General features: G+C 34.8%; 1 protein-coding gene across 2 annotated transcripts in view; it reads right to left on the reverse strand.

The window, feature by feature from the left end:
• VPS13B (vacuolar protein sorting 13 homolog B (yeast)) overlaps positions 1-12,619 on the reverse strand; it is an 873,819-nt gene that overhangs the window by 696,628 nt on the left and 164,572 nt on the right. For both annotated transcript variants that reach the window (XM_011931782.1, XM_011931791.1), the window contains exon 16: positions 6,601-6,725. In XM_011931782.1, coding sequence (XP_011787172.1) covers positions 6,601-6,725 — 125 coding nt within the window. The remainder of the gene's footprint in view (positions 1-6,600; positions 6,726-12,619) is intronic.

Raw genomic sequence — 12,619 nt, forward strand, 5'->3', positions numbered from 1 at the left:
ATATGTAACAAACCTGCACGTTATGCACATGTACCCTAGAACTTAAAGTATAATAAAAAAAAAAAAAGATATTTCACAAAAAGTGAAAAGTGTTTGTGCTAGCCGGCATAACTGAAGCAATGGTTTCACAGATTTTCTTTTACTTTTTTTTACAATAGTCCTTATGCTGAATTTATCTTCCTTAAAAGGGCAGGCAACTGAAGCTGCAGAACTCAATCTATGATACATATCAAGCAATTCAGCTTTGTCTTATAGCGTCATGGCTTTCTGCTTCTTGGAACCACTTCCAGAATCACTTTGTCTGAGTCCTGTGGTGTTATTCAAGGTTAACAGGAGTGGGCACAGTGGCTTATGCCTGTAATCCCAGCACTGTGGGAGGCCGAGGTGGGCAGATCACTTGAGGTCAGGAGTTCAAGACCAGCCTAGCCAACATGGTGAAACCTCGTCCCTACTAAAAATACAAACATTAGCTGGGTGTGGTGGTGCACGCGCCTGTAATCCCAGCTACTCGGAAGGTGAGGAACAAGAATCACTTCAGCCCAGGAGGCAGAGGCTGCAGTGAGCCAAGATCATGCCACTGTATTCCAGCCTGGTCAATAGACCGAGACTTTGTCTCAAAAAAAAAAAAAAAAGGTTTATAGTATTTTACAGTATTGCCCTCAGCCCAATGACAAATATGTGAGAACTGTGACAGATCACTTTTTATTGCAATACACATACTGGAGAGAAGAACTGCTCACATGGAGATGCTCACCATCACACAGCATTTTAAGCAGATATAACACAAAAGCTCACCGCAGTAGCAACAAAAGTGGCTACAGAATTATTACAGTAGTACACTATGTAATACTACAGTTAACTCTATGCAGTTATGATTTAATACTGCATCTTTATCTTTGTTTACACTTCTCTCAGCTCTGAATGGTGCCATGTGTGGTTCCTAAGCATTTGTGTGCATAAGTTTTAACAAATTTTACCTTTTTGGTTTTGGGGTTTGAAACAGACAGGGTCTCGCTCTGTCACTGAAGCTGGAGTGCAATGGCATGATCATGGCTTACTGTAGCCTCAGCCTCCCGAGTGCAAGTGATCCTCCCACCTCAGCCTCCTAAGTAGCTGAGACTACAGGCACATGCCACCATGCCTGGTTACCTTTTTATTTTTCTAGAAATGGAATCTGGAACTCTTGGGCTCAAGGAATCCTCCCACCTTGGCCTCCCAAAGTGCTGGAATTGGAGGTGTGAGCCACCACTCCTGGCCAAATTTTAACTTTTTATAATAAATTTGTGTATATTGCATGGTAGTAAATAATATACTAAAATCTACATAAATTGTATGTATTCATAACATACCTAAAACTTTTTCTTCATTTTTTTGATATTTCTAGGCTAAATGGTTCATCCGTAAATTTTTTCAAATTGTTACAAATCTCAAAAAAAAATTTCCAATATAGTTATTGAAAGAAATTGAACCCACACAGTTCAAGCCCATGTTATTCAAGCTGTACATTTTAAAATACCTGATGAGAAATCAAGTTTTTAGAAAAGCTTGCATTAAGTCCTGAATTATCAAATGCACCCTACAACATCATTCAACAGTAACTGAAGAATGTTTTCAGAGCTGGTAAATAAAAAATATATTTAATTTATTCAATGGGTTTTTTCACTTATCTGCAGGAATCTATATTTCAATTCCTATCACTGTTTGCTCTACTCCTAATTCGATGGTTTTCAGTTCAAACATGAATCATTAAAAAGTAAAAATGCTGCATTCACTGCAACATAAAAAATAATAATAAATAGAAAAATGTTAAGTAATCCAAAAGTATTATGCTATCAAGAACTATTTAAACACCTCCTTTCAAGCCTCAGTACAGCAAAAAGGATGATTTTATGATTCAATTTTAAAAGACAATCTACATGGAGCAATTTTTCTTTCCTTAAAATTCCCTTAATTAAGAGACTGTTTATTCTCTATTGCCATGAGGGGAAATAACTTGCCTATTTTGTTTATTGATGCATCTCCTGCCAGGACCCTGCAATGTGATCCCACACAGTGGAAGAAAATACTTGCAAATCATATATCTGATAAGGGATTAATTTACAGAACACATAAAGAACTTCTACAACTCAAGGGAAAAAAAACTAATTAAAAAATGAGTGAAGGACTTGAATAGGTATTTCCCCAAACATATACAAATGACCAATAAGCACATGAAAAGATGGTCAATGTCCCTAATCATTAGGAAAATGCAAATTAAAACCACAATGAGATATCACCTCATATTTGTTAGGATAGCTATTATCAAAAAAACAGAAAACAGTAAGTAGTGATGAAAATATGGAGAAATTGGAACCTTTCTGCATCACTGTTGCAGGTGTAAAGTGGTGTGGAAATCAGTATGGCAGCTCTCAAAAACTTAAACACAAAATTACCATATGATACAGCAATCCCACTTCTAGGTATATACTCAAAATAACTGAAAGCAGAGACTCAAACAGATATTTGCACATGCATGTTCACAGCAGCATCATTCACAATAGCTAAAGGGTGAGAGGAATTTGTCAATGGATGAATGGATAAACAAAATGTAGCATATACATAAAATGAATACATAAAATTCCGTCTTACAAATGAATGAATAAGGAAGGAAATTCTGACACATGCTGTGACATGGATTAATCTTGAAAACATTATGCTAAGTGAAATAAGTCAGACACAAATGACAAATATCGAATGATTCCATTTAAGTGAGGCACCTAGAATAGTCAAATTTATAGACAAAGTTGAATGGTAACACTATTGCACAACAATGTGAAGGTACTTAATGCTACCGAATTTTACATTTAAAAATAGTTACTTTTTGAAATAGTAATAATTGTTTTAAGCAAAATGGTACAGTTGATCAAGCCTTGAATCAAGAAAGAGAGGAACAAATTGAGGCAACGATATTAATTAACTTTGTGCTCTTAGGCAAGAAATTTGACCTCTCTGGGACTCAGCTTTCTCATCTTTGAAATGAGAAGATTGTAACAGATGTTAATGTTTCTTTTTTGTTCAAAACATTCCATAAAAGCGCATCTTAGATGCCAGAACCAAAGCTGAAAAATAAGTCTAACACCAATCAGGTGGAGATAAGAGAAATAACATCCCATTTAAGTCTTAGTAGTTTTAAGGCATTTTAAAAGGAACGTTAATCACAAAAGCAGACTGATGAACACAGGTTTGGAAGGAAGATCTATCTCCAGGTTCATTAAAAACATCCACGTATAGCTTCTTGAGGCCTCAAAGTGTGGCATTATTAAGAACAGGGCAGTTGAACAAACATCATTTTAAGCCCTGGAAGGTTACTTATTCTGTTGATAATAAGTACTACTGGCAATCTTTTTTAGACTTGAAGGCCCCAGGATCCATTAAAACTAAAAGAATTTATCCTGGTGTCATTCTGAGCTGGGACAAATGATGCCTTCAGTTTCAGTTCCAGGGAAGCAAAAGGCCCAGTATCTGCCTCACCTGTCCTTCGCACACCAGCCACATCAATACCATCAGTCTACTGGCATCAAGTCCCATAACTTCTAATTAACACTGAACTCAAAGATTTCACAGAAGCATTTTCCCCCTACAAATGATCTGTTCAATAACTTTGCTAGTTAAAACCAACATTTGGCACTGTGTTAAGTAAAAACTGGAAACTTAGAAGTCCCTCAATCTTAAAAAGAAACAGTGTTTTCACACATTTCTCTGAGAATGAAAATGCCTCACGATATATCTAAGTAATAATTATATCAGAGAAGAAACATTCTTAGGCAGAAATCCAAGTATAAACTTCTCATAAAAGCAAACTTTGATTAAATAAAAGAAAGAAATTTAGAGCTGCCCAATAATGGTTGGCCCAGAAAGTAGCTAACATCCTCGAATAAAATGTTCAAGCAGAAGACAGATGACTATAAACCAAAAGTATGTCATAAAGACTCAGTAACTGGGATAATGTCTAAGATTCCACCTAGTGCTAATATCCACAATTTTAAGATCAGAATTACAATAATATCTACATACTATTAACTAATACTAGCAGAGTTCAGCTTTATTAGCTAGCCTATCAATCCTTGGAAATTTACTTTAACTATAGGCAAGAAGCATACTGGGCCTAAAAAAACTGATTAACAAAAGATTATATACGTCCCCTTCACTCCATCAAGTAATAAAACAATCAAAGATGTTCAAATCAGACAATCCTCCACGAAAATCTTGAGGCTAGTGTGTGACTTTGGACAACTTATTTAACCTCTCTGAAATTTAGAAAGAGTTTATAAGAGAGAATATCATCTTATCTCACAGGACTGTCATGAAAACTTTGTTAAACTAGGTACCTAGGACTGTATAAAATAATACAGTATGCTCTTTCAGATTATATCCATTCCTCAATAGCCTGCTTAAAAATTACCCCTCCACGTTTTCCATGACTTTCTAAGCCAACATACTATTTCTATACTCCAAACTTCCAAATATATTGCATATATTTCTCTACAAATAAAATCACACGTTTGAACCCTCAATTATAGGACAAAGTGAATTTGAGACTATATTTTAGTTAGACTTTAACAAACATGAACATGAAGAAATGGGACTAATGAATATTTGATTAACTGGTTTAACTATTTTTAAGTGTTCATATTAAAACATTTAGATATCATTGCTCATGGACAAGTCTAAGGTAGAGTAACTTTCCAAATTCTTCTCCCACTGTATTCAGTGATAGTCACATGGATATCTGTCTCATCCATTAATGTCCAATTCTAACAGGACCTCATCTCATCAGCTACCTCTGACCTCCCAAGGAAATTGTCTGCTTTCTTTAAACTTATAGGACATACTGCTTAAGCAGTATTTTACTGAATTCAAACTGCACTAAAACCAACCAATATCTCAATTTATTAAGGTTTGTCTTTATTTTCAAGTTAGAGTTACTAAAGATTTTTTTTACATTTATTATGAAAATTTCAAGAAACTATTTCAAATCAATATACTTCTATAAAGCATAGCAAAAATACCACTGAAATAACATAGAAGTAGTCTTAACTACAAAAAAGCAAAACACATCCAAAAAATATTGGCATTCTGTGATCTCATGCTTTCAGTATTTAATTGGAATAGTATTTCTAGATGTCTGCAGGCATATTTTAAGTAACATTTGACAGTATTCACAATAACCTCTTTGTATCCTTCAACTAAGCCTTACTTATTTAAATATTGATTTTATATGAAGGCTATAATCATTTTGAAAAATGTGGACTTTTTTAAAGAAATTAAGAATTTTCTATACTAAATTGCACTGCTTGCAATAAAACTATTTCAGTCCTAGAAATGATAAATTAATCAGCACATAACTGAGATAATACTTTTCACAAATACCTATTAAAATTGATATCACCATATCAACTGTGACATATCTCAGTTTATTTCTTAATAAATCAGAATATAAAACTTGGCTCAAATGCAACATACCATATATACCAGTAAAAAGTTAAATCTATATATAACATAATAAATGATATGTGAGAGGTATGGAGGAGTAAGGACAAAATGAAATTTATCATTAGAAATTAAGAATAATAATTTAATAATGGTTTCATTTTATAGAGGAATTGGTACTAAGACTTAACTACAACTTTTAAAAAATTTCTCTGTATCAGCAGGTAAAGTTTCTTGAAAATATGAGCAATTATTTTATAATTTCATTTTAAAAGTTACATATTATTAAAGAAACAAATTTTTAGCAACTGAAGTATTTTAGATAAGAAATTAATGCTAATTTTCTAAAGGTTATGTCATTTTTAGTAAAAAACTAATAGAAAAACTATCCTGCAAAAATAAGCTTACTAATTAGAATGAGAACGCAAAAGATATTCTAAATCACATTTTAAATTGGAAAAATGGTTCACTAAAAATTAATTTCATATATTTAAACATTATTTTATATATTTAAATAATACATTAAAAGCATTGCTTTAAACTAAAAATTTGTAACTGGTAACTACTGGCTTTCTTTCTGTAAATCTTTTTGAATTGAAGGAAATGTGACCTCCAAATATAGCACTCACTTCTGAATGAAAATGGTGAGGGCTACAATCAATGTCTTACGAAATATAGCTACTAGACATGTAAATACATTCTAACTCTATGTAATGGGTATACTTTTGTCAGTGGCTATGAATATATATGAAATTATTATTTAATAGATACATACTTTGGTCTTGAATATTAATTTATAACTTTTTAAAATCTTTATACTCTCTCTTGAAAAACAGGCACTTGCTCTTACAGTTCCTATTATAATCTGAAGTAGTATATTACATACATCCAACATGAATTAAGTTATTACCCTAATAACAGTTATTGCTATCACAACAGACACTATGAACTAACAGATTTCAGACACTTAAGAAAGATTTTTAGTGTCTCAGTAAAAGTACAAGTTTAGATATTTTTTTCTAAAGTTTTGTATAAAACTAACATGTGCATATGACAGAAACATTTGGGCGTTTTTTTCCCTCCTAATAAATGGAAATTAACATAAATCACATTTTAACATGTAAGACTTACCAGTACGTGGGGAGTTTCAGAAGTTTACCATAAAGAGCAGTGCTGAAAGAGGGAATAATTGGTACAGGTAAGCAGTAAGATCCACTGCAATCCAAAGATGTCAGTCCTGCCTGGAAACCAAATATCTAAAACAAAAAGAAAAGATCCAAGTATTCAGACAAAGTTTTAATAAGTATAGGATGAAACATATCAGTTTCAATTTGCTTTACAACAGCTGCACACTAAGTATGTTTCAAAGCCTTTTTCCACTTCCCAATTTTCTTCTATACAATTTGACAGTAGCTCAAAATTAACAAATTTAAATATACAGTATTTATTTCACATCCCTGAAAGATCACTGCTTTTTTGACAAATTTTTTTAAGTTTCACATTTTACTTTTATACATACTCCTCATGTACTGTTTAATTATCTGCTAAAATATACATTTTTCCATAAATATAAACCACTGACTGCATTTTCTACACTGTAAACTATAAATTTTATAAATTAATGTTAATATTTTATGACTAAAATAACATTAACTACAAGAAAAACAGTTTAAAAATATATTTTGTCTTCAACTTGTATAATGTACTCACAAAAAGGATATCGAAAAATATCCTAAAGTGTTATTTCTTTCCACTTTCTTTTGTGAAAATAATTGTGGGATGGAGGTTTTAAATCCCAGGAAATTTGGTATATGGCATAAATTACTCTTCATATGTACAAGCATGTTTATGCTTAAAGCAAGCAGATGATACTACAAAATTTTATAAGCAACCTCTGAAATTCCTGGATACTATATTTGTCATAATAGAAAGAAAAAACATAACATCACATGTTACATGAAATACTGCAGAGAACTGATGATATTTCTGCATCAATTATTTCTAAAACAACAAAAGATAAATACCTCAGAGTGGAAATACACACATGGATACAAAACAAAGGGTTACTGTTTTCCAGTAAATGTAAAAGTAGCTTAACCTCAACATATGTCGTTAGTTATTATTTTTTATCCCTTGGGTTTGTAATGTACTGACTTCCATATCTCTAGAATTAATTAATATCAACTGCGAAGTTTTATAATAAAATATGTTTAAAATTTCTTCATAACTGATTTTCAAAATACTACTTAATGAGCATAAAATAATTATCAATTTCTTTAACAGTATTAACCTACTTCCAAATAGTTTCAAAAAGCTACTATACTCCTGACATTCATCAAATTGACAATGTCAAATTATTTCTTACACACTCGGTTTTGAGTGAAGAAAACAACGTTTTAGAAATAAAACATTTTTTAAAATTACATTTCCAAGGAAAACTGCATTGCAGAGAACCTACTTATGTAATTACTATCAAGGAAAATAAAAGTGATGCACCCATCAATACCTATAACCTGGTATTAACCAATAAACAACAAGTACAGAATTGAGAAAGAGATTTGTTTCTAATACTGAAAGGATTACTGAAAATCATAACTTCAAACTAAGATATTTCACATTCATTTTTTTTTAAGACCTGTTCTGAGCAACAATGTATGCAAAGTACTGCGCTGGTTTCTGTACAATGTCAGGAGTTCTTATTTCCACATAAAGGCCCAATATTCAAAGGATTCTGGAATTTACAGTTATTAATATAACAATACAAAACACATTTTTAAAACAATGTCCAACTGCCAAATATTTCGAGTTATGAATAAAGACAATATTTTATCACCTATGCTCAACTAAGAACTCTCTCAAAGCCACTGTCGAATTTTCCATTAAATGCCCCAACAGTATAATCAGACACTATCTACCAACTGTACTCAGAAGGAAATTGGGTGTAGAGGAGATCCCCTGCTGGCTGTCTGCAGAAATGCAAAGGGCTCTGGGGAAATTGCATACTATTCTGACATTTTTTTTAAAGCCTTTATTATATTTTTGTGTTGTCTAGAGATGCTTCTAAGAAAACACTCAAGCAAGTGAAATTACAATAAAAGAGGACCTACTGGACAAAGAAGTTACCTTCTAAATATTGCCAAGTTATTATGAGTCATATTTTGCCTTCTCTATTATCCAACAAATCAAAAAGAACTATTTAAAAATAAAATTTTAAACTCTCTCTTTTAAACTATAGCAATCAGATACACAGATTTACAAAACCTATATAACCTAATAATTTGTCAACATCCCTTGACCAAGACGATAAATACTTAATCTGGAAAAAGAAGAACCAGCAGTGTAAACTGAAGTTGCTTTCATGAAGGATAGCTCACATATTCAAAAACTGGTTTGGTAAATGTTGCAAACTAATAGTCTGGAGCAATAAAAATGTATGAAACAGTAAGTATAACTACCAATAGAAATGTTAGCCAAAGGAAGTTGTAAAGTTGAATAAGAGGACTTACACATCTCCTTAAATAAAAAGTTAAACATGTATTGCCACTTGTTTTTAAAAATTCCAATTAGTAGGCCGGGCGCGGTGGCTCAAGCCTGTAATCCCAGCACTTTGGGAGGCTGAGGTGGGTGGATCAAGAGGTCAGGAGATCGAGACCATCCTGGCTAACACGGTGAAACCCCGTCTCTACTAAAAAATACAAAAAACTAGCCAGGCGAGGTGGCGGGCGCCAGTAGTCCCAGCTACTCCGGAGGCTGAAGCAGGAGAATGGCGTAAACCCGGGAGGCGGAGCTTGCAGTGAGCTGAGATCCAGCCACTGCACTCCAGCCTGGGCGACAGAGCAAGACTCTGTCTCAAAAGAAAAAAGAAAAAAAAAAATCCCAATTAGTAAATAAAAATAAATACATCATCAAGATTTTAACATTTTACAACAAATGTTCTTGAATTAACATCTCAAATAGAAGAAATTGTAATGGATTTAAAAACATTATAAGGCAACTTATTTCTGTAAGATTTTGCCAAAAATTATCATAAATTAAAATTTGCTATTTTAAAAAGACAAAAGTATAAAAAGCACATGTTAACTATAAATGACAACAAAAACATTATAATTATGACATACAATAAATAATTCTTGTTACTGCCATTATAAAACACATGGTATAATAGTATAATCAGCATTATAAAGATTTGTCCCTTCACTAAAGGGACAAATTAACATTTCTTTCATTCAAAAGTTGGTATGTATGCAATAATACACTGAAACACATGAAAACTGAAGAAAGAATAATAATTACAGTTGTACAGCATAATAATGAACATCTAACAAAGAAAAACTCTTCAGGGGAAAATAATGAAATCAAACTCAACTACAGAATTTTAGAGCTCAAACTGCTTCGAGATTATTTAACTCAATCATCTCCTTTTACATGCAGGAAAAATGAAGTCCAAAACGATTAGGGACATCTTTGAAATCATATATTGTAGTAACAAGTATATGATGCTTCATGTGATGTAGCTCATCTATTAACTCACAATTTCAGTCAACTTTCCTTCCGCCCTCCATTTCCTCCTTCTCTTCACCTAAAAAGAAATGGCTGATTCTCTATTTATTCTCAAAGAAAAATAATCTTTCTCACCACCACCTTCCCTCTTCAATCATCAGTAAAGCTACATTTCTCTCCCTCCATCAGCAAATACCTTGAATGAATAGCTCAGAGCAGTGGTCACCAACCTTTTCACCACCAGGGAATGGTTTCGTGGAAGACAATGTTTCCATGAACGGGAGGTTGAGGGGATAGTTTCAGAATAAAACTGTTCCACCTCAGATCACCAGCCATTAGATTCTCATAAGGAGTGTGTAACCTAGATCCCTCACATGCGCAATTCGCAACAGGTTCACTCTCCGATGATGATCTACCACCACCACTGATCTGATAGGAGGCAGAGCTCAAACAGCAATGCTTGCTTGCTCTGCTGCTCACCTCCTGCTGTGCAGTCAGGTTCCATGGCCCAGGGGTTGGGGAACCCTGCTTACTTTTATCTAGAGATATTTAAATTCCAGAGTTGAATTGGAATGTCCAAATCTTGTTCACAGTTGCTGTTTTTACTGTGACTTGGGAAATCACAGCTGTTGGGGGGCCCTGGCCTAAAGTTCGCTATAACGTTTTCATCACCTATTACTTCCTCTTTTTTTTTGATTATTATTATTATCATATCTTAAGTCCCAGGGTACATGTGCACAACGTGCAGGTTTGTTACATATGTATACATGTGCCATGTTGGTGTGCTGCACCCAGTAACTTATCATCTACATTAGGTATATCTCCTAATGCTATCCCTCCCCACTTCCTCCACCCCACGACAGTGTGTCATGTTCCCCTTCCTGCCTCTGTAGACTCCACCTCTGGGGGCACGGCATAGTCAAACAAAAGGCAGCAGAAAACTCCGCAGATTTCAATGTCTCTATTGGGCAGCTTTGAAGAGAGTAGTGGTTCTCCCAGTACGAAGTTTGAGATCTGAGAATGGACAGACTGCCTCCTCAAATGGGTCCCAGACCCCCAAGTAGCATAACTGGGAGGCACCCCCCAGTAAGGGCAGACTGACACCTCACACGGCCAGGTATCCCTCTGAGACGAAGTTTCCAGATTAGGCAGCAACATTTGCTGTTCAGCAATACTCGTTGTTCAGCAGTCTCCGCTGCTGATACCCAGGCAAACAGGGTCTGGAATGGACCTCCAGCAAACTCCAATAGACCTGCAGCTGAGGGTCCTGACTGTTAGAAGGAAAACTAACAAAACAGAAAGGACATCCACACCAGAACTCCATCTGTACGTCACCATCATCAAAGACCAAAGGTAGATAAAACCACAAAGATGGGGAAAAAACAGAGCAGAAAAGCTGAAAATTCCAAAAATCAGAGCGCCTTTCCCCCTCCAAAGGAACGCAGATCCTCACCAGCAATGGAACAAAGCTGGATGGAGAATGACTTTGACGAGTTGAAAGAAGAAGGCTTCAGACGACCAAACTTCTCCGAGCTAAAGGAGGAAGTTCGAATCCATCGCAAAGAAACTAAAAACCTTGAAAAAAGATTAGACGAATGGCTAACTGGAATAACCAGTGTAGAGTAGTCCTTAAATGACCTGATGGAGCTGAAAACCATGGCATGAGAACTACGTGACGAATGCACAAGCTTCAGTAACCAATTCAAATAATTGCAACAAAGGGTATCAGTGACTGAAGATCAAATGAATGAAATGAAGCAAGAAGAGAAGTTCAGAGAAAAAAGAGTAAAAAGAGACTAACAAAGTCTCCAAGAAATATGGGACTATGTGAAAAGACCAAATCTACATCTAATTGGTGTACCTGAAAGTGACAGGGAGAATGGAACCAAGTTGGAAAACACTCCACAGGATATTATCCAGGAGAACTTCCCCAACCTAGCAAGGCAGGCCAACATTCAAATTCTGGAAATACAGAGAACATCACAAAGACACTCCTCAAGAAGGGCAACTCCAAGACACATAATTGTCAGATTCACCAATGTTGAAATGAAGGAAAAAATGTTAATGGCAGCCAGAGAGAAAGGGCGGGTTACACACACACGGAAGCCCATCAGACAAACAGCGGATCTCTCAGCAGAAACTCTATAAGAGAGTGGGGGCCAATATTCAACATTCTTAAAGAAAAGCATTTTCAACCCAGAATTTCATATCCAGCCAAACTAAGCTTTGTAAGTGAAGGAGAAATAAAATCCTTTACAGATAAGCAAATGCTGAGAGATTTTGTCACCACCAGGCCTGCCCTACAAGAGATCCTGAAGGAAGCACTAAACATTGAAAGGAACAACAGGTACCAGTCACTGCAAAAACATGCCAAAATGTAAAGACCATCAATGCTAGGAAGAAACTGCATCAACTAACAAGCAAAATAACCACCTAACATCATAATGACAGGATCAAATTCACATGTAACAATATTAACCTTAAATGTAAATGGGCTAAATGCTTCACTTAAAAGACACAGACTGGCAAATTGGATAAAGAGGCAAGACCCGGGGACCCGGGCCGGGCGCGATGGCTCAAGCCTGTAATCCCAGCACTTTGGGAGGCCGAGACGGGTGGATCACGAGGTCAGGAGATCGAGACCATCCTG

The sequence above is a fragment of the Colobus angolensis genome, unplaced genomic scaffold, assembly GCF_000951035.1.
Source record: "Colobus angolensis palliatus isolate OR3802 unplaced genomic scaffold, Cang.pa_1.0 Scaffold121, whole genome shotgun sequence".
NCBI classification, from domain to species: Eukaryota; Metazoa; Chordata; class Mammalia; order Primates; family Cercopithecidae; genus Colobus; species Colobus angolensis.